Genomic DNA, 27,524 nt, shown 5'->3' on the forward strand with positions numbered 1-27,524 from the left:
AGACATTGCCTTTACGCGAAAAGCTGCAACGATGTACCACCAACCTACTAGATGAGAAACTTCTGGCCAAGCTTTAGTGCTGAGATATTGTTTCTCAGGACCATATGTATCACCCATCTTGTCTGACAGGTGTGTACAACAGGGAAAGGGCCTGGCTAAATTCCCAGAAATTGGAGAGGATTATGTGCAGTACAGACAAGAGGCATGTGCCCATGCTTTTGCTGAGCTTGAGATGTACATAGAGACAAGCAGTTGACTGACAGATGGGTGCCGCTATTTTACAATGGTAGAACTTTATGATTTGTACAAACAAAGACTGGAACAGCTAAATGTTGATGCTTCCTTTGTGCACCGAACATGGTTGAAAGAACAGATACTTGCCCACATCCCAGAACTGGAGGGCTTTAAAAAGGGAAGAGAAATTAGGTTTGCCTACAAAAGGGAAATGGGAGAAGCCCTAGCCACGGCATGTGACTACAATGATGCACTAATCCTGGCCAAAGCAGCTAAGATATTGAGGAAATAGATGCTTGAACATGAGATAGAATTTGATGGAACCTTAACAGCAGACACTAGAAGAGAATCTGTGCCACCAAGTTTGTTGGAATTTGAAACATCATGCATAATTGTCACTAAAGGGGATGCTGCGCTTTGTAGCAAAGCTGAACAAGACACTGCTGACCTACAAGGCTGCACTCATGAAGAGGCAGATACTAGAGTCCTCTTATATGCTGCATATGATGCAAAGCATGAAGATATCTCAAGTGCAATCATATGTGGTACAGACACTGACGTTGTCATCATAGCAGTATCTAGCATAGAAAAAACTGGTTTGGACAAACTATGGATTAAATTTGGTAGAGGAAAAGACATGAGGTGGATACCTATCCATGAAATTGCAGCAGCCATGGGACCAAAAGCCTCAGCCCTTCCCTTTCTCCATGCATTTAGCGGGTGTGACACGGTGTCTGCCTTTCATGGAAAGGGAAATAAGTCTGCATGGCAAACATGGACTGAGTTTCAGCATGCCACACCCACCTTCACCAAACTAAGTTCAACACCAGCAGCTGTAGAAGATGAAAACCTGCAAATTATTGAAGAGTTCGTGGTGCTAATGTATGACAGAAGCAGTTCGTATAAAAATATAAATGAGGCTAGACTCGATCTCGTAAAGTCCCCACTCAACGGGTTCTCTATGGTGAACCTCCCGCTTTCTGTGGTGCCTTCACAGCTGACCCAAGGTTGCACTTACACAACCTTATTATCATTATTGTGATTTGTATATTTATTACCTGTTCATTTGCCCTTATACAGTACATAGTATCTGTGTCAGAGTATTTTTTGTGTTCAATCAGCTGTTGTTAATCATCATGTTGTCTATATGTACCTGTCCTGTTTTGTGTAGAGAAATAGTTTGACCTCGGGTCACTTGTAAATTTTGTACTGACGTCTGCGTATATGCCAACATCCGCACGCCACTTTATAAGCGGGTCGCTTCATCAATAAACTAGCAGTGGTGACCCCCGGAGTGGTTCCCGTAGCCATTAACCGACCCAAACGGCGACTTAGCCTTGGCCTGATGAACCAACCCACGCCCCTTACGGACTAACTACGGCGCTCTAACAAAGCCGTTACGCTACCAACCTCATTGACAAATCACCGCATCATCAGCGACCCACATGGCACGCTCCCAAAGCGTGTATTGACATGAGTGTTCCTCACACCCAAGAGAGAGAGTGCGGAATGAGCATGGATGCAGACATTCTCCTACATACAAATAACTGCTAACTTCTCGGAGGCAGCTGTCTCCTCGCAAGAACCCCCTCCCGCGCTCCTCCACGCCAGTACCCACTCCCCGCGTGATGCCCCTCCTGATGGACCAACCAAGGGCAGCCCTCAGCATAAAACTGCCCATCAGAACCCGGCGTCTTGGCTCTACAGGGTCGAGGGGCAATTCAGGGTGGCAGGCCTGACCGACGAGGTGTTGAAGGCGGACGTCGCTATCAACGCCCTACCGGAGGAAACATACAGGAAGGTTGCCCCGTGGGTGACATCAACCACGAGCCCTGCCACCTTCCAGAAATTAAAGGCCACTCTTGTCGAGACCTGTTCCCTGCCGGTCTCCGAGAGGGCTGCCCACGTCCTCGACCTCGCCATCAACCCCCGGCAGGACGCGAACCTCTCGGAGACATGGCATGCCCTCCAGGACCTCCTCCTCCTCCCTGAGACGGACAGCAGCGGCAGGCACAAAGAGATTAGCCTGTTATGGGAGATCCTCCTGCAGCAGCTACTCCCAGAGGTCCGTGGACAGATTATGGAGCCCTACACCAAGGTGGTCAAGGACCTGATAAGGATGGCGCAGCAGCTGACTCACTCCATGAGGGCGGCGAAGCGGGCATCCATGGCTGCACACCCCATCAACTGCCTCCAGCCGGAGGACCCTGCCACAGAGTGCATCAACGTTGTTGCCAGGAGGCTGCCACCCCACCACCAGAAGAAGGAAAGGCTGGGGCTTTGCTACTACCACCAGAGGTTTGATGAAGATGCCTGGAATTGCGAAGCCCCCTGCCTTTTCACCCATCCAAAAAAGGGGGGGGGGCGGCAGCCACCCTCACAGGCCGCCATGGCAGCAGCATCCAAAACACCCAGGAGCCCCACACTATGTTTGTGACACTATCTCCAGCAGGATGATGCTGATTGACACAGGGACAATGCGGTCAGTGTTCCCGCCTTCCAGAGAGGACAGCAAGCGCCCACTGGACCAAGCTGCCTCCCTGACAGCCGCCAATGGGTCCCCCATCCTCTCCTATGGCACCAGCCTCCTGCCGGTCTCCATCCTGGGCCCGAGATACAAATGGAACTTCATCGTCGCAGACGTTAGGACCCCGCTCCTGGGTGCGGACCTCCTCGCCCACTTTGGACTGGCAGTCGACGCCAACCGCAAGCGCCTGCTGGACACTGAGTCCTGCCAGTCCCTGCCCCTGTCGCTGGGCCCCAGGGTGCCCACAGTCTGTTCCGTCGCTCCACACCAGTACGCCTCCCTCCTGAAGGAATTCCCAGAGGTATTCAAACCCAAGCTTCGTCAGGTGCCTGGGGCCCCGGCCAAACACGGGATATATCATTACATCAAGACAAGGGGCCCCCGACGCACACAAAGTTCCGGAGGCGTCCCCCTCAGCGCCTTCAGGAGGCCAAGAGGGCCTTTGCTGAGATGGAGCGCATGGGCATATGCAAGAAGGCCCCCAGCCCATGGGCCTCCCCCCTTCACATGGTGTAGAAAGTGGAAGGCTCCTGGAGACCCTGTGGCGACTACAGGCGGCTCAACCTCGCTACAGAGCCCGACCACTACCCTCTACCAAACATGCAAGACCTGATGGCCTCCTTCCACGGGGCCAAAATATTTTCAAAACTAGATCTTATAAAATCATATTTCCAGGTACCAGTAGCTCCAGAAGACATCCCCAAAACCGGCATCATCACGCCCTTCAGGTCCTACATCTTTGCCTTCTCCACCTTCGGCCTGAGGAACGCAGGGGCAACCTTTCAGAGACTGATGGACAGAATCCTGGGGGGACCTGAACTTCTGCGTCTGCTACGTCGATGATATCCTAATTTTTTCCAGGTCCCACAAGGAACACCTTCGGCACATCAGGAAGGTCCTGCAGGAGAATGGCCTCATCGTCAGGTTCGACAAGTGCACCTTCAGCGTAGATAGGGTTGAATTCCTGGGCCACGAGGTATCCCTGGGAAGCGTCCGCCCAGTTGCATCGAAAGTTGAGGCCATCGTCAGGTTCCCCACCCCTACCTCCGTCAAAGCCTACAAGAATTCCTTGGGATGGTGAACTACTACAGGAGGTTCATCCCCCGGGGTCACGCACACCATGGCCCCCCTGACGGAGATCCTCATGGGCCGTCAGAAGACCTTAGTGTGGGGACCCGACCAGCAGTGGGCCTTCTCCCTGACGAAGGCTTCCCTCACCAAGGCAACAGCTTTGGTCCACCATGACCCCAGTGGCCCCTCCTCCCTCCAACTAACAACGGACGCCAGCAACGTCCTCTGTGGGGCCGTCCTGGAACAGGTCATCAATGGAGCCCCTCAGCCCATCGCCTTCTTCAGCAGGAAGCTCAGCCCCAGCGCGTCCTGCTACAGCACCTTCGACAGAGAACTCTTCGCCGTGTACCAGGCGGTACACCCCTTCAAATTCCTCCGGGAGGGTACGCCCTTCACAGTTTGGACGGACCACCAGCCGCTGGTCCACACCTTCACAAAGCTGAGAGATACATGGTCCTCCAGGCAGTAGAGGCATCTCGTGGCCATCGTGGAGTTCACCTGCACCATCAAGTACCCCTCCCCCGCAGGAAGAACCCAGTAGCCGACGCCCTCTCGAGGATCAAAATCGACGAAGTGCAGCTCGGGATCAACTACTAGGACCTCGCCTGCGAACAAGCCGACGAACCAGAGATTCCTGCTTACCACACCGCCATCATGTCGCTGAAGTGGAAGGACACGCCCCTTGCCCCTGGGGAGCCAACACTGCTGAGCAACGTAAGTACTGGCCACCCCCGCCCACTGGTGCCTGCCTCCCGTCGTCGGCTGTCTTTGACGTCATCCACGGACTGTCCCACCTCTCCGGCAGGACGACGGCCAGGCTACTGGCAGAGAAGTTCATCTGGCACGGCATACGAAGGGCGCTTACGGCCTGGGCAAGGCAGTGCATGCAGTGGGGCCAGCAAAGTAGGGCGGCACATCGAATCGGGGGTGGGTGACTTTCCCCAGCTGGGAAGATGTTTTGGGCACATCCACATCGACGTAGTGGGTCCTCTTCCCCCATCAGGAGGAGCCAGATACCTCCTGACAGTTATTGACTGCTCAACCAGGTGGCCCAAAGCGACGCCCATTGAAGAAGCCACCTCCAGTGTGTGCGCTGAGGCCCTCCTCTCCAGCTGGATCAGCCGGTTCGGTGTCCTGGACCATATAGCTACGGACAGGGGCCCAGCCTTCCTGTCCGAGCTGTGGACCGCCCTGGCACGCCTGCTGGGGACAACTCACCACAGTACCACCGCCTACAGCCCCACAGCCAATGGAATAGTGGAGAGGTTCCACAGGTCCCTGAAGGCGTCCCTCATGGCTCGTTGCACCACAACAACTATAAGTACCAGCTGCCCTGGGTCCTCCTCGGGCTGAGGACTGCCCCAAGAGCCAATGGTGACCTATCTGCAGCAGAGGTGGTTTATGGGGAGTCCCTCGTGGTCCCGGGCGAACTCATCACCGAGGACCAGGACGACCTAACAATTCAGAGGCTCTGTGACAGGGTTGGGAAGTTCGCCCCCTTCCAGTGGACATATACCGACAGGACGTCCCCCTTCATGCTTCCCGGTCTATCCTCTGCCACCCACGTCTTTGTCAGGAACAATGCCATACGCCCACCCTTAACCAGGCCCTAAAGGGGGCCTTTCCTCGTACTGGAGAGAAACAAGAAGGCATTCCAGGTGGCTGTCCACGGGAAGGACGACTGGGTGTCAGTAGAACGCCTCAAGCCCACATTCCTGGAGGAAGACGTCGGGGGCACTTCCCAAAGGCCCCCGCAGGAGGTGGCACCCCCTCACCCCCCCCCCAAGAAAACCTCTTGGGCGCCCCCGGAAGGCCCCGGGTCTGGGCAGGAGAGCAACGCAACACTCCCATCTGCAGGGCACCAGAGAAGTTGAACATACCCCCCAGCTGGCATCGAGAAGGCGCGGCCCTCTCCGCCACCCCCGCAGATACCTGCTTTGATCAGATGTTACCTACATCTTGTTGGGGGGAGGGGAGAGTATTGTAAAGTCCCCGCTCAACGGGTTCTCTATGGTGAACCTCCCGTTTTCTACGGTGCCTTCACAGCTGACCCAAGGTCGCACTTACACAACCTTATCATCATTATTGTGATTTGTATACTGTATGTATTACCTGTTCATTTGCCCTTATACATAGTATCTGTGTCAGAGTATTTTTTGTGTCCAATCAGCTGTTGTTAATCATCATGTTGTCTGTATGTACCTGTCCCATTTTGTGCAGAGAAATAGTTTGACCTCGGGTCACTTGTAAATTTTGTAGCGACGTCTGTGTATAAGCCGACGACCGCACGCTGCTTTATAAGCGGGTCGCTTCATCAATAAACTAGCAGTACTTGTCTTCCTGCTCTTTCTTTAGCACCTCTCACAATCTCTTTGCAAGAAAGCAAAGAACTTATGATTGCATTCCCCCTACAAGGGCTGCTCTTAGAAAGCATTGCAAGAGAGCTGCCTTTCAAGCAGGGCACATTTGGTGCCAGTCTTTAGTATGTCATCCAGTTTTGCCAAGTCCAAGACACTGGGAATGTCAAGAGATTGATGGCACCTGGTTTCCGTATTGGACAGATTTGCCGATAGTAGCAAAATCTTGCCAAGAACTGAATAAGTGTGGCTGCAAAAAGGAATGCCATGGCAGGTCCAAGCTGCAAATATGGACTAACTGCACAGCTCTCTGCAGCTGCACTTGCTAAAACTACCTGATACACAAAACATATCGGTTTTTCTCAGGAGATACATACTTTTTTATCTTTGGCAGCCATTTTGGAAATATGGTGTTCATATGGTGGCCATATTGGAAAGATGGGTTCACTTTATCTCATGACAGTAAGAATGCCAAAATACAAATTCTCAATCATTATATGGACAGTATGCAACTTTTATAGGCTTATGATATGAAAATATTTGAAATATACAGCAAATTTGCCGCCATTTTGGAAAAGTGCCAGCCATCTTGGAAATAGCCAAACATTGAGGTGGCTGGAGGTTGATTTTGATTTATGGGGATAATAAGAGTTCTCATGCCAAATCTGTTGCTAGTATCACCATCTGCACTTTTTTCCCATTATCCCGCTCCACTAAACTGTTTACTGATGAAAATATGGACTACTTCGCGGAGCAGTATGGTGTCGAGGTTCCTGTTTTCTGTGGTTATGGATTTATTCAGCAGCTCTAAATCTGTATTGTTACTTGTGGACGCAAGTTCTTCATTCGAAATAAGGAAGGAAATAATCAAGAAGAGAGCAGACAGTGGCGTGGAGGAACTGAAGAATTTATATGAAATAAAAGGAAGAGAACTTGAGGAGTTTTCTAAGCTGATTGACAGGAGATTTTGGATGCCCAAAATTACCACTTGGAGCAGTTCTTTGCTTGAAATAAGAAAGAAAAGGAATTAAGAAAAGAGAGGACATTGGCGTGGAGGTAAACTGAAGAATGGTGATGACAGAAAAAGTAGAGAACCTGAGGTGTTAGAAGCTGCTTGAAAGATTTTGGATTCACAATATTACTTTTTGGATATGCACGGTAAAATCGAAGGGGTGATCAATTTCATCATTAAGAGAGAACCCCATAAGTCTATAAGATTACAGAAGGTGACTCATTAAAGAAAAGAAACTGCTTATGTGTCAGAAAAAGAACTCTAAGTAATGGTTAACGTGATGTTAAAATGATCTCAAACCTTTAGGATTTTCCTTGAATACATTTTGGAATCCTTCAGTGTCTGGCTCCTGGAAGGACGAGGGAAATTCCATTCGTGCATGTACCGAACTCCAAATTCTCCAGGAACTTTGAGATACTTCAAATCGTCTTGAAGCCATCATAGAGAGCAAGTATCATATTGAAAAGTTGGGTAAGAAAAGGCAAAGAGTATGGTGAAGGGACTTGGATATCAACCCAGATTGTTTAAAAGGAGATAAAGAAGCTAAACAGAACTTCCTGAAGAAAACTGCATCACGACAACGGAAATGCAAATTCAGAAGAGAACGAGAAAACAAGAAGAAGCCCCTCCTCAGGATGGAGTCCAAAAGCTGCCTACACAAGCCCTCCTCTAAGGACAAGGGTGAGGCCCAAAAGCCTCCAAGGTTCGCCAGTCGATTGAGGGCAGCCTCGAAGGGAAGGGTCCGACCCAGAAGCTGCTTCCTTGGAGGAAGGCAGGTATCCTGCCAGGCTGGGGAAGCGGACCTGGAGAGGGCCAAAGAACTTCAAGGATGAGGCCCAAAAGCCCACAAAGCTCACCAGTCGATTGAAGATAGCCTGGAAGGGAAGGGAAGGGTCTGACCCAGCAGCTGCTTCCTTGGAGGAAGGCAGGTATCCTGCCAGGCTGGGGAAGTGGGCCTGGTGAGGGCCAAAGGCTCCTGAGGGAGACCAGTTCTTTGAGGGGACCCTTAAATGGGAGTGTCCTATCCAAAAGAGGAAGGCAGGATTCCTTGGAAGATTTGATAAGAAAATCATTGCAGATTGATTTCCCATTCACAGAATGTTGACTTTCCGAATGCCCATGACATCCACAAGACACTCTAATGTCTTATTCACAAACTCTCTCCCATTATCTGTAATCAGCACCTCAGGAACCCCATAATGACAAATATATCCATTAAAGAATGCAACTGCCAACTCCTCTGCCGTTTTATGCCATAACTAGACTCACAGAAATTGGAATAAAGGTCCATATGGACCCTAGCGAACAGCCCACTGGGAGTAGGAAATGACCCCAATTTACAAGAAACGACCCTCAATGGCTTACACGCATTATGAATTGAACAACCTCTCACAAAGTCTTGCACTGACGTGAGCATATTCTTCCAAAAGAATTGTCCCTGTAAGTTCTGATACGTCTTCTCAATACCCAAATGCAGACTGCCAGACCTACAGTGAACAGTATCCAGAACCATAGGCACTAAACTCCTAGGAACAACTATTTGCGTAGTATCACCCTTATCCTCACTATTTCTAAGTCTGTATTTAATTGTCCTTATATTTCCTCATAATATAAGTCTCTCTGGAGCATATCTATACACTGTTTTACCAAGTGTACACACCAGCTCTGACTAACATGCACACGCAATCGAAAGAAAAACACTCAATCCCCCTTGATCTGGCTTGTTCCCCTCTAATTCCTCATTAGAACCAACACAAAGAGAAAGAGGACACTTACGTAATAATATCCCTCACAGTCTTCCCAAAACCTGCACTGCAAAAGTACTTAGAAACAATTCCCAATCTGAAAAGAAGCACTAAACACCCAACCCTCGTTCGATCCACAAACACACCCACTTATCACACAAAGCCACTAGCAACTGCCATACATTGCCGTGTCTCCCCCCAAGGAGACTGAAAATACCCAAGTCAGCAATCAAAGCTACCATTCTACCTCTTCCCAGATTATTGGAACATACCCTACATAACCTGAATTCCACATCACCTGTCTCTCTCAGAGGCTTTCAGAGGTCCCTAATGAGCTGCCAACAAATTACTGTGGCCGAGTAATGAAGTAATTTCATTGCTTACCTGTTACTACAGAGTTGAGACGTCCCCTCTAATGGTAGCCTTGGTAGTGGCCATGTGAAAACTGCTGATTCCACCTCAGTACCCACTCACTCTGAATATTCTCTCTCTCTCAGGTCTACAACGAAACAAGCTTTACCCAAAATAATTTATTTGACAAAATCTAACATAACTAGATTGCAAGAAATGGATTAAATTTTTTTACAAAATCTAACATAACTAGATTGCAATAAATAACAAATGGATTAAAATGTTATAATTCCCCAAAAACCATTTACAATATAGATATATATAATGTAACTTTCAAAGTCCAGTACATTTCCAATGAGTACATCTCTGTCCTCTTTCTCAGTGAAAGATCTTCAAACAGCAATGTTCACAGTCTTGAATGACAAAACACAATTCACAAGTCTCTACCTGAGACTTTTAATAAAGTTCAATGTTGGTCTTCCAATGATTCCCTTTTCCTATACCTAATCCCTTCACACCTTGGGACTCCACCCAAAAGACACACACAAATGCATGTTCCCCACCAGAACCTGGACACTTCCGGGGAACACACATACAAAGTCACATCACCTGATCCCACGCCTTGAAAATCCTGACACCATCATTTTACCTAACGAGGAAATGCGTCAGATGATGGCTAAACATTCTCTCCAAGATTTTGGGAGAGTTTTCCTCCCCATTTGTTAATTCAACATTCAGTGTGTATTGTAATTCATAACATACTTGTGACCTATAGGCTTTTCATATATAGAATATAATCACCTCCAAAACTATGTGACACAGTAAGCCTTTTAAAATTCCACCACTCATGTCTTTCCTATGTTTAATCATTATCATTCAAAATTCTCCAATTTTCTACAGTCTCTTATCACATAGTCCTCATTATAGTAGTTCTTGGTTATCCAACCCTTCTGGTGCCCACAGGAGGCCACTTAACACTGTCATGCACTATTTTCCTATAAGTTGTACAAAAGAAATGTATTAGATATTTCCATTTCCTTTTCGTCATTGTATCATCTGCAAATGGAACTTCTGAAGTTTCCCCTATGGTATCATTTCTGATTCCATCCTGCCATATCATACTTCTAACAGCTTTACTATCAAACTAACAAAATTAATTCAGAAAATGTCACTGTCATGCCAAGGTTCACGGCTGTCAGCAAAATTTGATCTTTATAACTTATTCAGCCTGCTAACTGTTCGGTTTGCCATTCTTAGTCTTTCACTAAATTCCAACTCAACGAGAACCTCTAAATATTTGAAAGAGTCAAGCTGATTACTCCTCTCTCCATCCACTGTCAGTACATCCCTATGTTCATGCTCTGTCATTATTACTTATGGCTTAGATTTATCTTGAGTACAGTCTCTTTAGATATATGATGCATTCGACTTTCTGTCATTACTCAAACCACTTTCCTCATTACAGAATCCATAAGGGCAAACAACGAAGTTGATGTTACATTCCCTTGTAGAACCGCACTCTTTTCGTAAAAATCCACTTTACAAGAGCCATCAACAGTAACTTTGTTTCATCCTTGTTCAAGAAGAGAATAAAGGGCAATGAATTTATTGCCTGCTGGCCGCTGTATTAATTCTTGTACTATATGCAATCCTCACAGATGCGGAAAGGTGCTCTCACTGTTGATCACGACAATGGAACAACTAAGTTTGCAGGAATACATGTTTTCGGAATGAATGGTGAAAGCCTGGTGGTTAAGAGCGGCAAATTAATCTTAGAAGATGCAAATGCTTTCAGCATAAGAGCTGGGGGTATTCACCTTGAGGAAGGGGCCACCTTTGAATTGAATGGATTGTTATCTATCATACCTCCAATCAAAGCCATATCAGCTGCCAGAGAGAATCAGGCAAGTTAACAAAATTGAAAATTGTTACATTTCTTGTCTTTGTTAACATTGTTCACCCTTTTTTACTGTTGAGCACTGAGATAGTATATAATATTAATATTCCCTGGTTCCATCCACAGGCTACCATAAGGGGGCTAAATGGTCGTTACTCATCTGCAATTGTTCATGTTCGTCGACCACCTCTATTACCAACAGTAAATTCGAATTTTACCATATCTCATCCTTACATCTCTCACCATACTGTACTTGGGATTTCCTTGCCCCTCTGGATTGTGATTTCTCTTCTGCTACCAATGTAAGTGACATTTCTGTATTTCTTTCCAATACCAACATGGTCTTTGTCACATCCGGGAATATTTTCTAAAAATGTGCACTCAAAAGTCAGCCCTAATCATTCATCTTTTTTTCAGTATGTTTAACACTTGCATGTCAGCTTCACCAAAGGTATTTTGTATAAGGAATGGATTCAAAACGACCTGGCAGCTGCTCAAGTGAAATGCATGCCTGAAAATGCAGTCACTCTTATTTGTTACCATATGACACATGCAAACACTCTCTGCCCTTTCCCAACTGTGCGTTGAGAAACTATAGTCAAGTGTTCTAAAATTTGTTTTGCTTTTCATATACATATTTTGGACAACTTTCAATCAAAATCCAGTTTTTATTACCCTTTTCATAACAGACCCGAAAGTCACTTTGTGATTAACCATGTTATATAACTTTAGCTCTCAAAACTACTCAGTTTTCATTGGCTAGGACTTAAGTGATTTCTCATTGTCCCTTTCATTACAAAAGTATATAAGAGGTGCAAGATAATGACCAGGAGAATGAGTACTGCTAGTTTGTTCAGAACTCAGGCCGCTTATAAAGCGGCGTGCGGACGTCACACAGAGGAATACAATAGGATTCAGGTGACCCGAGGTCAATTACTCTCAGTATTAACTATAATGGAAAAATACAAATAATATAAAAGGTAAGTTAACAAGAATTGACATAACAACATTCTAACACGTGCAAAGAAAACAGATTCAAATGAATTAGTAATAGATACATTTTACACAGGAAAATATGGCTAATTTTGCTTGACCCAATCTTGTAGGAGCGTTATCGTAGAAAACGGGCGGCTCACCATAGAAAACCCACTAAGCGGGTAACGTCTGATTAAACTAGGTATCTGCTGGGGCGTTGGAGAAAGCCTGGTTCTGCAAAGTCAGCTGAGGGGTGGCCTGGGTGCTTCCGGGGGTGGCCGCACGACTTTCTTTTGGGGTGGCTCGGCTGCAGAGGCGACAGTTCTTGCGAAGGGTGCTGCGTGGTATCGTCTGCAGCATCCTCCAACAGGGTGGGCTTGAGACAGTCGACCAACACCCCGTCATCCTTCCCGTGCAGGGCGAGGCGGAATGCTTTGGTGTTCCGCTCGAGCACGCGGAAGGGTCCCTTGTAGGGCCTGGTTAGTAGAGGGCGGACGACGTCATTCCTGACGAAGACGTGGGTGGTGGAGGACAGGCCGGGAGGCGTGAAGGTTGCTGGCCCATCGGTATACGTCCACTGGCAGGGGGCGAACTTCCCGACTATGTCGCGGAGCCTCTGGACTGACGGGTTGTGGCGATCTCCCATGACGAGTTCGCCTGGGACTACAAGCGGCTCCCCATAGACTTTCTCTGCTGCGGACGGGTCGCTGCTGGCTCTGGGGATGGTCCTTAGTCTGAGGAGGACCCAAGGCAGCTGGTACTTCCAATCCTTGGCGGTGCAGCGGGCCATGAGGGACGCCTTCAGGGATCTGTGGAATTTCTCCACCAGTCCGTTGGCTGCGGGGTTGTAGGTGGTGGTGGTGTGGTGAGAGGTCCCTAGCAGGTGTGCCAGGGTGGACCACAGCTCGGACAGGAAGGCAGGCCCCCCTGTCGGTGGTTATGTGGTCTGGGGCACCAAACTGGCTGATCCAGCTGGAGAGGAGGGCCTTGGAGCACGCGCTGGCAGTAGCTTCCTGCATGGGCGCCGCTTCAGGCCACCTGGTTGAGCAGTCGAAGATTGTCAGGAGGTATCTGGCCCAGCCTGATGGGGGAAGGGGGCCTACAACGTCTACGTGGATGTGTCCAAACCGCCTCCCCGGCTGAGGAAACTCGCCTATCCCTGTCTCAGTGTGACACCCTATCTTGCTGGTTTGGCACTGGATGCACCATCTCACCCAGGCCGTCGCGTCCTTCCGCATACCGTGCCAGACGAACTTCTCTGCCAGCAGCTTGGCCGTCGTCCTGCCGGAGGGGTGGGACAGCCTGTGGATGACACTGAACACCAGATGGCGGCAGGAGGCGGGTACCAGAGGGCGAGGCTGGCCAGTGCTAACGTCACACAGCAGTGTTGGCCCCCCCGGGGGTGAGGGGCACGTCCTTCCACTTGAGGGACGTGATGGCGGTGAGGTAGGCTGGAGTCTCTGGTCGGTGTTCTGCTCCTGGGCGAGGTCCTCATAGTTGATCCCAAGTTGCACCGCGTTGAGCTCGATCTTGGAGAGGGCGTCTGCTACAGGGTTCTTCCTGCCAGGGAGGTACTTGATTGTGGAGGTGAACTCTGTGTTGGCCGCGAGATGCCGCTGCTGCCTGGAAGACCATGCGTCCCCCTGCTTTGTGAAGGCATGGACCAGCGGCTGGTAGTCTGTCCAGATTGTGAAGGGCATACCCTCCAGGAGGAACTTGAAGTAACGTACCGCCCGATACACTGCGCAGAGTTCCCTGTTGAAGGTGCTGTAGCGGGACTCCACGGGGCTGAACTTTTTGCTGAAGAAGGCGATGGGCTGTGGGGCTCTAGCGACGATCTGCTCCAGGACGGCCCCACAGGCTATGTTGCTGGCATCCGTCGTCAGCTGAAGGGGGGCGTTGGGGTCCTGGTGGGCCTCGGCGAGGGCGGCCTTCGTCATGGAGAAGGCCTGCTGCTGGTTGGGTCCCCAAACTAAGGACTTCGGGTGGCCGTTCAGGATCTCCGTCAGGGGGGCCATGGTGTGCGCGACCCCAGGGATGAACCCTCTGTAGTAGTTGACCATCCCGAGGAATTCTTGTACTGCCTTGACGGAGGTAGGGGTGGGGAACCTGGTGACAGCTGCGACCTTTGATGCGAGTGGACGGACGCCCTCCAGGGATATCTCGTGGCCCAGGAAGTCAGCTTTTTCGACACCAAAGGTGCATTTATCAAACCTGACAACGAGGCCGTTCTCCTGCAGGCTCTGCAGAACCTTTTTGGATGTGTCAAGGTGCTCTTTGGGGATCTGGAAAATTAGAATATCGTCTACGTAACAGACGCAAGTTCAGGTTCCCAGGATGCTGTCCATCAGCCTCTGGAAGGTTGCCCCAGCGTTACTCAGGCCAAGGTGGAGAAGGCGAACACGTGGACCCGAAGGGCGAGATGATGGCGGTTTGGGGATGTCCTCTGGAGCAACTGGTACCTGGAAGTAGGATTTTAAAAAGGTCTGGTTTAGAGAATATCTTGGCCCTGAAAGGAGGCCCGTGAGATCTTGCATGTTTGGTAGGGGGTAGTGATCCGGTTCAGTTGCGAGGTTGAGCCGCCTGTAGTTGCCACAGGGTCTCCAGGAGCCGTCCGGGGAGAGGCCCACGGGCTGGAGGTCTTCTTGCATATGACCATTCGCTCCATTTTGGCGAAAGTGTCCTTGGCTTCCTGAAGGCGCCGAGGGAGAAGCCTCCGGAACTTTGCGTGCATTGGGGGGCCCTTTGTCTTAATGTGGTGGTAGATTCTGTGCTTTGCCGTGGCCCCGGGTACCTGGCGCAATTCGGACTTGAAAACGTCAGGGGACTCCTTCAGCAGCTGGGTGTACTGGTGTGGGGGACAGAGCAGATGGTGGGCATGCTGGGGCCCGTCGCCAGGGGGAGGGGCTGGCAGGAGTCTGTGTCCAATGACGCTGCGACGACGTCAACTGCCAGCCCAAAGTGGGTGGAGGGAATCCGCGCCCAGGAGTGGGGTCCCCGTCGCGACAATGAAGTTCCACGTGTACCTCCGGCCGAGGATGGAGATCGACAGGAGCCTGGTGCCGTAGGAGAGGATGGGGGGACCCGTTGGCGGCCGTCAGGAAGGCAGCTGGGTCTGACGGGCGTTTGCGGTCCTCTCTGCCAGAGACGGTGTCATGGACATAGAAGCCTAATGGTTTTGGGCTTCTGGGTTCCTCTTACTTGGAGTGGATTACTCGCGTCAATACACACTTGGGAGAGCGCGCCGTGTGGGTCCACTAATGACACTGGCAATCTGCTGACGAGAGTCAGCATGCCCGAACACTTGTTAAAAGCGCCGTATTTAGGCCGTTAGGGGAGTGGGGTAATTCATGGAACCAAGACTAGGTCTCCGTATGAGTCCGCTAATGGCTCCGGGAACCACTCCAGGGGTCACCACTATAAGTGGTGCAAAATAATGAGCAGGAGAACGAGTACTGCTAGTTTATTCAGAATGCAGGCTGCTTATAAAGCAGTGCGCGGATGTCACACACAGGAATACAATAGGATTCAGGTCATCCAAGGTCAATTACTCTCGGTATTAATTATAATGGAAAAAATACAAGTAACATAAAAGGTAAGTTAACAAGAATTGACATAACATTCTAACACATGTGCAAAGAAAACAGATTTAAATGAATTAGTAATAGATACATATTTACACAGGAAAATATGACTAATTTCACTTGACCCAATCCTGTAGGAGTGTTACCATAGAAAACAGGCGGTTCACCATAGAAAACCCGCTTAGCGGGGACTTTACAAGTATGCCCTGCCGGAATTCTTAAACCATTTTTAGTTGCAGAATGTTGTTAAAATTTCAATGTTGATATTTTGAGATATAGGAAAGTTTAAAAAACAGCAAATGGCAACACGTTCTGTTGCTGTAACAGAAAGTAGAACAGAATGCAAATTTTGGAATCTTACACTATCACTCACAATATATGGAACAAAACTTTAAGAAACATACTGGACTTTTCAACATAGGAAAGCCAGACTAATCAGTAAGTTTTCAAGGCCCTAAAAGGATATAAAAACTTGAAATACTCAAGAAAAACATCCATAGCTATTAAAAAACAGTACCAACAAAGACACGCAATCAACTCAAAAACCTATAGACTTAAAAAGATAACTCAAAATTAAACTCCCATTAATTGCAGAGACATTGAATTGCAACATTAAAGTTGCCAATCTAAAGATAAATTTTTATTGACAGTGAGTGGTTAGCTGCTGTCTTACACAAGCATAGGCACAAATGAGAGTATGGTATTAATTCTCATTCTTCTTTTAGGCAACATTGTTCATTGATCTGGAAGACGATCAGGAAAGTGAAATTGCTTTTGTCCAAGGGGCCTCTTTTGTGACAATTTACCCATCATGTATCGAAAAGGTAAGTTTCCAATTTTTGTTTCCATGGTAAATTTATATTCGATATTTCATTCAATTTCCTTGGGGACAGCGGTATTAATGGCTATTACAATAAGTTTATGAGTTTGAAAAAATGCAATTTTCACCCTAATGACCTAAATGAGTTGATACTGAAAAATCACATATATATTTGCCTATGAACAAATGCCTATCTTTAATTCTCATTTTACTCCTCAGCTGAACCTCTTGAAAGTGGTGACAGCAACTACGGCTGAAAGTGAAAAAGACTGCAGTACTTGGCTTCAAGCAGAAGGAGTCCACTTCTATAACATCACAACTGGAGTTATTGATGTAACCCTCATATCCTGCAGTGTTGATCTCCTCTCACCTGACCGAATACTCAGAGACTTGGATCTGGAAAACACACGTGTTGAAAGGATTGCCAATGTGTACTAGGTCTGGATTCACTGGCAAGATCATAGGCTCACATTTATAAGAGGGGATGGTCTTGTGCCCTCAGATGACATGGAAATGTTCAACACTACAATTGAAAAAATTCACCCACCAGGAATCATACTGAAGTCAACAGGAAATATCAGCCATTCCACCATAAAAGTTGTAGCTTCAGGAGGCATCAGAGTGGAAGGGCAGCTCCACATGAATTATGTTTCTATTGGTGCATTGGCTAGAAATGCCATAATGGTGAAGACACAAGGGAACATCACAAACTCCATCATAAGTGATATAGCCCCAGGTGGCATTGTAGTGGAAGGGCTGCTATACATGAAGGATGTTGTCATCATCAATTTGGCAGAGCAAGCCATCACAGTCAAGGGTGGAATCCTGATTCTCTCCAATGTAACCATCACCTCACCACGAGAGGATGGCATCATATCAGATCTCAATGGCGCTATTGCTATGCAAAACGTGAAAGTAGCAACAAAGAAGCTGCAGGCTAGACACTACTTAGAAAGCACCGAGACAGATGAAGAATGTAAATCTTGGAAATGGGGAACTGGATTGTTAACAGTGGCTCTACTTGTCTGCATCATAGCTCTTATGAGTAGATTTTTCAGGTAAGTTTAGGTAAGTTTCTTTGGCTTCAACTAGTTCCTTGATTGGCTTTATCCTTCTTCCTCCAAGCCTCAGAATTCTCTCCCAGTTTATGCTAATGCTTGTAAGTTAAAACTCCATACTCGTATTCCAAAGTTTGTTTTGCTTAAATCATTTCCTTTCAACAGTTATCTACTTATAAACTAATTAAACTTATTTGGATTCAGCACAGATATGTAATTTATTTCTTAACAAATGACCATCTTTGGCTTTGGAGGACTGATGGTGAATGTAAGTGACCTGTTGGCCTTAGTCTTAATTTGGCAAATTTTAGAGATAATTTGCATTTTTCCCAGATTCACAAACACGAGTCTTTACCTTTACCTGGATCTATTTCACACAGCCAGGGCTGGCTGAAGCATTAAAACAAGGTTTCAAAATTTGGCAGTTGCCCTTATATGGTGATTATAGGTAAAAACTTGTGCACACAGTAGTCATTCTGTCTGTTTCCCTGGCAGTAGGGCAATGTGGGGTCTTAGAGAAAGAAATACAGTATAGAGACTTAGGTTTGTATTTCTATGAAAAATACAAATTCACTTCAAAGTTTGCTATTTGTTCCTATAAGGATACAAAACCTTGTCTTTTATGGAGTTGTTTTTTATGGAGACATATCTGTAGGGAGGAGGAACTGCCTTGAATCTGTGCCACCTTGAGTTTCTATTGTCCAGTCAAACAGGTGAGTTGGGGGGTAAACTGGCTCTTGTATCCTGCCTCCTCCCTTGCTAGGCAACATTCTAGAAAACCATCAGTAGAAGTAGCTCCACCCATAGGGGAGATCATTTGGAAGGCAATTTACGATCACTTACAGTAAGATAATATGCTCTAACCCCCTCCCTCCACTCCTTTGTCTAGGAAAAGAGAAGAGAGTCTCTTCTATCAACTACTTGTAGTCATAGATAAGGAAGCAATGTTGAGTAACTCACAAGCATCTGCTCAATCCAGTTTGAATATGATGCTTGTGACAACAGAAGGAAGACAGGAGTGAAAGTGACCATACACACACTATACATTCAACCATTTTTAACATAATATGTGAGATGTTATCCGGCCAACAGGAGCATGTTAGTTACATACCTTGTTGAGCTGTGAAACAGGAGCGAAGGAAAAGAATAAAGTGTCTTAGGACTTGTAGATCACTCAACCTATAGAGGTAAAGGTAAAGGTGCCACACACCTGCCCTCATTATCTGTGGCACTGGAAAGTTTCTCCTGATGCCTTAGAGGGGACAATGCCTCTTTTCCTGTGTGATTACACGATTACACTCATGGTATACAACCTGCATCCAAGCCCTCTGACAAGTATGCCGGTCTGATCTTACAAAGCCAAAATGAAACTCTATTATTTATATCTCTCTAAAGTCTGACCATACTCACGAACAGGTAACCATGCTAGGGTCTGAGACCCCCCAACTGGACACAAGACTGCCTTTTATTCATCACCGCTCACACGTTTCAAAGGAAAGGGAGTGGTAATGACTCGTATCTTTTATTGGTAACTGATACACTCTACACTTTTGCTACAAATTTCAGTACAAATGAAAACAAGTTTAAACACATCTTGGACATGTGAACTGGTTGTCCTTACATGGACACAAAATTCCCTGGCACCATACAGCTAAAAGACACATCACAAACACAGAGAAAGCTTAGCCTCAACACAATCATAATGAGAGCCTAAACAAGGCACCCAGCACACGTCAAAGAGAAACTGACACTATAAAACTGACACCATAAAACTTTTATGGGCTGCACAAGGCAGCCCATAAAAGTTTTAAACCTTGTTTTCAATCAGTCAAAAGTATATCCATATAATGATGAGGGTTTGTATCCCGGCTGGAAAAATATACATTCTTTATTAATAACAACAATAGTAAAGAGAATGGACTCATTACACTGACTAGCAAATACCGCATCAAAAAGGGGCCATGAATGATCCACTCTATCTAAGCAAGTGACAAACTCACTTGCCACTTAGCTAAGTGGAGAAATCCAAATTCCTCATCTTGCGACCATATGCATGTAATACATACAGTACAGTATTACGTAGACCTACCCCACCTGGATTTTATCTTAAAATGGTAGTGTTATTCGTAAATTCTGATCTGATTTGTATTGATTCTGCTTGTACAGGCTAAGGACCATTTGAAATTTAAAACATTATAATAAGAAGCAATCAGAGTAACTAATGCAATATATAACATCTAGACTGATCTACTTTTTGTAAAAAAATAAGGGGAAATTTTTTGTATAATGCTTCTGGGATGTAACTGAAGTACAGTACAACCACTAAATTTTCTATCAATCAAAACTGTCCCTGATGAAGGAAACTACTTAATAATAGTGTTGTAAGTGATGATGAAAAACAGATTATTAAATACAACGACACAGCAAGGAAAGCAAATTCAAATCACCATTACATTCCTCAAGTTATTGACAATTTTTTCTGTTTTATTTTAGGCTAAGGAAGATCCCAATGGTTCACAAAGTATCATGGAGTGGGAACGATGAAGAGCATGACGTGTTTATTGAGAGCTAAGAAGGGAAACCCCACGGGCGTTCTGGATATGGCCCAGTCCGTAACACCTAGCTCCAGTAACGGATGAACTCTTTTCTTTGACCCTAAATTGGGTCAGGTAAGCCTTTCGCCTTACAAAGCCGCATTTCTCTTGGTATATAACCACTGCCATATCTGGGGTTGGTGTGTATTTCATGGTCAACAATTCAACATCACAGCCTTCTGATTCAAGTGGAAGCCAAGCCTCACCCCATCTGGAGTCTCCTTTTCATCCAGGACTAAGTGATTCACCTCTTGTACCACGACCCACTGGCTTAGTAAAAAAACAAACGATCTTCTACTTGGGCAATCTACAGCAAGCTTGTCTGATGTGTTATTTGGTGAAAAAATGAACTTTGATTCAGCTACTGAGAAAACTGGATACTGTTACTGTTACTATTATTATTATTATAGAATACTGATCCAAATCATATAGACCAAAACCTGCAGGGGCCATAGACTTCAAGTTCAAGCTTCCAAAGAGTATGATGTTCATTTCAAAGAAATTACAGAAGGCAATAGTAAACGCAGAGAGAAGAGACCAGTTTGAAAAAAAAAACAAATTAACAAATAAACTAATAAACAAAGTTGTAAATAAGTGATCAAAGTACCATTTTCATCGAGTGGATCTACAGTATATCTGGCAAATGTTTGAGGTCCATGAAACATCATGCTAGCCTAACTTACAACTCACGCAACGCATAGAAGCAAGTCCTTGGCATACCTAAATTACTCACAAATACAAATTACAAATGTAATGTACAGTAATTATGGTAAAGGAATTGCTCCAAATAATAAAACTGGAGTTTCCACAAATTAACTGCTGATGAAGTTAATAAGAAGGTAATATTGTTTTAAGGATGAAGAATGTATGATTTTTATACAAAATAAAGAGACTACTTTTCTCTGTTGCTTACCACTGTGCAAATCCTCATCAATAGGAACATGTCTTTAAAGCTCTAATTTGGTTAAGAGCTGATACTGTTTTAAAGTTTGTAATAAGAAGACATTAGCTGTTACCCAAGGTTCTTTCAAGTTCTATGAAAATTCACATGAACTGCAATGACGAATGAGTAAGTACAAGTCAAAAGCACAAAATGAACACAGTAGCTGGCAATACTCTTTCCTTTCATGAACTCTCCCATCCCAGCACAGATAACTACAATGCAAGGGTTTCCAAAGTGGTCAGTAATGACCCATCCCATGGAACTATCAAAGTGGCCAATAAATGCCTGGGAGTCAAAAGTCATGTTTTAGCTTTTGGATCAAAAGCTGAAACATATCTCGGAAATAAGAATAGCTAAAATAATACAAGACATTTAAATTACAACTTACTGATGCATGGCTGATATCCTGAGTTTAATCTAAAGTTATATATTAGTAACCTTACAGTATGATGCAAAATCTGATGTCATATATGCCTCAGGGTCAAAGACAGATCAAGGAATCCATGACTGGGTCAATAATCTAAAAAAAAAATTGGGGATCTCTGCCACAGTGCATGAGTAGCAAGCTTGTACTTGATGAAATTATTTTGAAATGTACACTTAATACCTAAATATGTACAGTTATTTCTGTAATGTAAAAAGAATTATCTACATAATGATTAATGGTAAAGTCACTGCTGTTATATATATATATATATATATATATATATATATATATATATATATATATATATATATATATATATATATATAATCCACACATCGGAGGGCACTATAGTAGGCAGGAGAAGGGCGCAGGAACACATACAGAACCAGTACACATATTTATTCGCTAAGCGTTTCTTGACCCGTGGTCACATCATCAGGACATCATCTACAGTTATAAATTGAAAAGGGACATTCAGCATAAATAGTTAAAAGTAAATATACACAAAACATGAAAAAACTAAAAATAGAAAATCAGTTGAACTTAAACAATCACACTTAAATACATTTACACATTAAAGAACCAATAAAAGAAAACTTAAAATGAACTTAATAAAAAACTGAACTTAATAAAAAGGAACTTAAAAATAAACTTAAAAGGTAGAGCAGAAGGCGCACCTCTCAGGATGAAAGAGGAAAACACACTAAAAGAAAATAGCATAAAAACAGGAGGAGGAGGCGGACAAATGTAAACAAACAATCGCATCATGCTATGAACAGGGGAACAGCCGATGATTGGCAATTTAGCGCCGGCACAATCCTTTTGATGCTTTTTACGACGATACCACTAAATACCTTCTTAATTATGAAATTGGTTGTAAACAGAGGGAATACGATAGATTGTGCAAACATTATTCACTCATTAGGTCTGAGGTACTCGATTCTCTTTCCATCATTGATAGGTTAATTTTTATCCGTCTTTTTAACCAAAGTATTCAGAGTTTTTTAAATGGCATACAAAACAGACATGCCAAAAAATTGGCCAATTTAGGTATCTTGCTTCCCAAGTTCCATAATCACTATAATACCGTTTTTAATTTATCGCATTATGTACTGTTCAAAAAAGGAAAAATTTCTCCTCTCATTCGGGTTAGACTTCTGCTTGCCTAATTATAAACCCAATTTTTGTCAATTTTTCTTCCCTTGGAAATATTATTCCAACGTATTAAAAGCCTCTATCTATGTAAAGATATCTCACGCCTACAAAAAGAACTAACGGTAATTTCTCATAACACTTTGCCAAATTAAAAACTAACTGGGCTCCTTTTTCAAGAAACAGATTATGATCTACTTAAGAATATGTCAAAACGTGAAGATATTGTAGTTCTTAGACCGGATAAGGGTAGAGGGGTAGTTATTTTAGATAAAACGGAATATTTGAATAAAATGAACACTATACTGATGATCCCACCAAATTCACTATAATTGACAACCTAACTATCAAGAAATTTACCGGATAGAAGATATGATTAATAGGTTTTACGGTCTCTCAAAACGCAAGGTATAATCGGTGAGAAAATTTATGATGACCTTTTTTCCAGCGGATCCTCATTTGGTATCCTGTACGGCCTGCCTAAGATCCACAAACAAGGGGTTCCCCTCCGCCCTATCCTAGCCTCCTACAATACTCCCAACTACAAAGCTTGCTAAGTTTCTGGTACCTTTATTGGAGCCGTTGACCTGAAATGAATATACCTTAAGAAACCTGAAGATTTTAAAACGAAGGTCCTCTCACAAGATTCAGATTTGTATATGGTCAGTTTTAGATGTTGAATCTCTTCACTAACGTTCCTGTGAGGGAGACCATTGATCTTATTTTAACCAAATTGTTCCCCACTCGTGATTTTATATATTGTAATTTTAATTATGAATCTTTTAAAACACTCTTAGAGTTAGCCGTGCTGGACACGGCATTTGTTTTCAATAACCAACTTTTTAAACAGATCGATGGGGTCTCCTCTCGGTCCCACCTTTGCTAATATTTTCATGTGCTCCCTGGAGGAGCACATAATGGAGGAGTGCCCCTTGTCTTTCTGCCCCTTATTTTACGCCAGGTACATAGACGACACATTCGTTCTACTGAAAAATGAGTATGATGCTGATAGATTTTTAAACCTAGCCAACAACTTTCACAATAATATTAATTTTACTGTTGAAAAGGAACAAGACGGTAAGTTGGCTTTGCTTGATGTTTTAGTTACTAAAGATAATGATAATTTAATACGACTATTTTTAGAAAAGTACATTCACCGGACTCGGCTCCAATTTTTATAGTTCTTGTTTTATTAACTTTAAAATTAACTCTATTCATACCTTAGTACATCGGGCTCTATCTCTAACTTCTAACTGGCTTTCTTTTCATTCTGAAATTCTCTTCCTTAAGCAGTACTTTCATAACAACTGTTTCACTGCCCGTCTAGTATTTAAGGTTATTAGAAAAGTTCTTGATAAAAAAACTTGCACACTTAATGCCTAAATGTAATGTACCTAAACTTACTATATATGCAAGCCTCTGTTTTTTACCTAACAATCAAAATTTTGCTAAGGAGCTTTCTAAAATTATTCAAAAACATATTGGTGCTCTTGACATTAAATTAATACCAAAAAATCCTAAAACCATTGGTTCTTTGTTTCCCTTCAAGGATCGGCTCTGTCCCTTGATGACGTCGGGCGTCGTATATGAGTACAAGTGCCCCAGATGTAGTTCCGGCGTAACAGTCTGTATTTCCCCCTGTCCGAAATTCGCCCTGGGGGAAATATCGCCCAGGATATATTTCCCCCTGCGGGAATTTCGTCCCAGGATAATATTCCCCCTTCTCGGCCAAGATTCTCCCCAACCCCACTACTGTTATAAGAGTATGGCTATGACGGCGACGTGTAGCAACGACAGCCTGCCACACGTGATAATTATCATCACGACCACACTACCTCTTGGGGTCATTAATTGTCTTTGTTCTTTACAGTCTTTTGTTTTTATGTTTATACGGGAATCCCAACGGGCCCATGTACTGAACACGTCATAAAGGTGGATACATGTAGGGGAAGAAATGGCCTGGAGGGGGAAAATCTTAGGTCAAAAATTTGGGGAAAACAGCCTGGGCTGTTATTCCCGGAAGGAAATCAGTCCTAGGCTAATTTTCCTGGGGAATTTCAGTTAGGGGGAATAATTTCCTGCTACACGGGAATTACGTTGGTTTGACTGGGCTTCTCCTCAGGGTCAGGGCCGATACTCACATGGGCGTGAGTTATTGTACAGGTTGCAGATTGTCTAATCCCGAACTTTCAAATATAAGACCCCACGCTAGAGGTTGCAAGACGCTGATAAAATACAACTTCAGAATAATTGGCCAAGCTAAGGAACCTGGAGAACTGCTTCTCTTGGAAAGTCTCAACATCAAAAGAATTGTACCGGCGCTAAATTGCCAATCATCGGCTGTTCCCCTGTTCATAGCATGATGTGATTGTTTGTTTACATTTGTCCGCCTCCTCCTCCTGTTTTTATGCTGTTTTCTTTTAGTAGTGTTTTCCTCTTTCATCCTGAGAGGTGTGGTTCTCTACCTTAATTTATTTTAAGTTCCTTTTTATTAAGTTCAGTTTTTTATTAAGTTCATTTTAAGTTTACATTTTAAGTTTTCTTTTATTGGTTCTTTAATGTGTAAATGTATTTAAGTGTGATTGTTTAAGTTCAACTGATTTTCTATTTTTAGTTTTTTCATGTTTTGTGTATATTTACTTTTAACTATTTATGCTGAATGTCCTTTTAATTCATAACTAACTATATATATATATATATATATATATATATATATATATATATATATATATATATATATATATATATATATATATATAATATATATATATATACATACATATATATATTATATACATACATACATATTATATATATATATATATACCAGTATATATATAGTCATACCCTGAACTTATGCGAGGTTAGGTTCTAGAACCCCTCGCACAAGGCGAATTTTTGCGTAAGTTTGGCACGGTCTCTGAAAATGCTAATAAATACTTATTTCAGAAGTTTAAACACTTAATGTGACCTTAAACATGCTCCCAAGTTATTAAGCTGACTTTTAAATTAAATTAAAGTTACTGTAATTTCATTTAAAAGTTAGCTTAATACATTACCCTTGAAAAAAGAAATAAATGATTGACATGAAAATAGAGTTGGAAGAGAATTTCTGTCTTTCCCCCCTTCCAACCATTCTATTTTTAGAAGTCTTCTCAACCTCTTTTTAATAACTTCTTTATTCTTTGTCTCTTTCTCTTTATTCTGAAGTGCTTTTTCATGAACAGTCAGTTTTTTATTTTGACTACTACAACTCTTAGTTATTATGTCTGTATGTTTTAGAACGTATTTGCCACACTAGCGCATTTACACTTCGTAGATGGTACAGGTAAAATTAGATCAATTTAAACTATCTACTGTACAGGTAAAGACGCACAGAGAAATAATAAGCTGTAAAAATGTGTGTGCTAACAATGAATGAGAGAGAGAGAGAGAGAGAGAGAGAAGGGTTGTCCTTACTTAAGTGAAATTATTTATCAATTATTAGGGAGACAGACAGAATAACACACGAGAGAGAGAGAGAGAGAGAGAGAGAGAGAGAGAGAGAGAGAGAGAGAGAGAGAGAGAAATATCAAGTTCCTTACTTATGAAATATCAAGGAAAGATTTATGAATTATTATTACAGACAGAGAGAGAGAGAGAGAGAGAGAGAGAGAGAGAGAGAGAGAGAGAGAGAGAGAGAGAGAGAGAGAGAGAGAGAGAGTTATTCTTATTTAGATATCAAAGAAGGAATTCAGTATCAAACTAACTTTTAAATGAAATTAAAGTTACTGTAATTTCATTTAAAATTTAGCTTAATACATTAACCTTAAAAAAAGAAACAAATGGTTGACGTAAAAATATAGGAGTGTGTGAAGATTAGAGTATTATTTCTCTCTCTTCCCATTCCACCGATCTATTTTTAGAAGTCTTCTCAGCCTCGTTTTTAAAAACTTCTTTATTCTCTCTTTCTCTTTCTTCTGAAATGCTCTATGTCTCTATGTTTTAAAACAGAGCATTTACAGTTTGTAGACAGTACAGGTAAAATTAGATCAATTTAAAATTATGTACTGTACAGTTAAAGACATACAGAGAAACAGTGACATGTAGGTTGCGCTGACACTACGAACGAGAGAGAGAGAGAGAGAGAGAGAGAGAGAGAGAGAGAGAGAGAGAGAGAGAGAGAGAGAGAGAGAGAGAGATAACAAATAACAATTGCCCTTACTTCCTTAATATAGAGAGTTAAATTCTTTATGAATTATTATGGACACACACACACAGAGAGAGAGAGAGAGAGAGAGAGAGAGAGAGAGAGAGAGAGAGAGATAATAACGGGCCCTTACTTCCTTACTTAAGAGAGCGAAATTTTTTATGAATTATTACAGACACTGAGAGAGAGAGAGAGAGAGAGAGAGAGAGAGAGAGAGAGAGAGAGAGAGAGAGAGAAACCTTTGATCCTCTAATCAGCAACACTCTCCCTTCTTGTCATGTTAAACCGACATGTCTGACAGCTTTGCCTTCGAGCTTTGAACAAAAGATGATGGGTAGACATTTGTTTGTTTAAAATATCTATCACATACGAATTTTGTAATTACAGTTATATTATTATTATTATTATTATTATTAATCTTATGAATATTTGAAAATTAGTACTTATTATTAGGTAAAAAACCTATTTATCATACAAAACAAATAAACATGTACATGTACCATAAAAATTCTCACATCTCAGTGAGAGAGAGAGAGAGAGAGAGAGAGAGAGAGAGAGAGAGAGAGAGAGAGAGAGAGAGAGAGAGAG

General features: G+C 43.8%; 3 protein-coding genes across 7 annotated transcripts in view; 2 read left to right on the forward strand and 1 right to left on the reverse strand.

Moving 5' to 3' along the window:
* LOC136836568 (alanine racemase-like) overlaps window positions 1-27,524 on the reverse strand; it is a 165,155-nt gene that overhangs the window by 94,747 nt on the left and 42,884 nt on the right. The gene's annotated exons all lie outside the window — the stretch shown is intronic.
* The window catches only part of LOC136836323 (uncharacterized), a 97,537-nt gene that overhangs the window by 35,743 nt on the left and 34,270 nt on the right, over window positions 1-27,524 (forward strand). For all 4 annotated transcript variants that reach the window (XM_067100479.1, XM_067100477.1, XM_067100480.1 and 1 more), the window contains exon 6: window positions 10,956-11,201. In XM_067100479.1, the coding sequence (XP_066956580.1) occupies window positions 10,956-11,201 (246 nt within the window). The remainder of the gene's footprint in view (window positions 1-10,955; window positions 11,202-27,524) is intronic.
* On the forward strand, window positions 16,854-21,126 carry LOC136836324 (uncharacterized). The gene is made up of 2 exons (XM_067100481.1): window positions 16,854-17,631; window positions 20,125-21,126. The coding sequence occupies exons 1-2, from the start codon at window positions 17,081-17,083 to the stop codon at window positions 20,201-20,203; spliced, it is 630 nt and encodes a 209-aa protein (XP_066956582.1). The 5' UTR covers window positions 16,854-17,080; the 3' UTR covers window positions 20,204-21,126.

The sequence above is a fragment of the Macrobrachium rosenbergii genome, chromosome 56, assembly GCF_040412425.1.
Source record: "Macrobrachium rosenbergii isolate ZJJX-2024 chromosome 56, ASM4041242v1, whole genome shotgun sequence".
NCBI lineage: Eukaryota > Metazoa > Arthropoda > Malacostraca > Decapoda > Palaemonidae > Macrobrachium > Macrobrachium rosenbergii.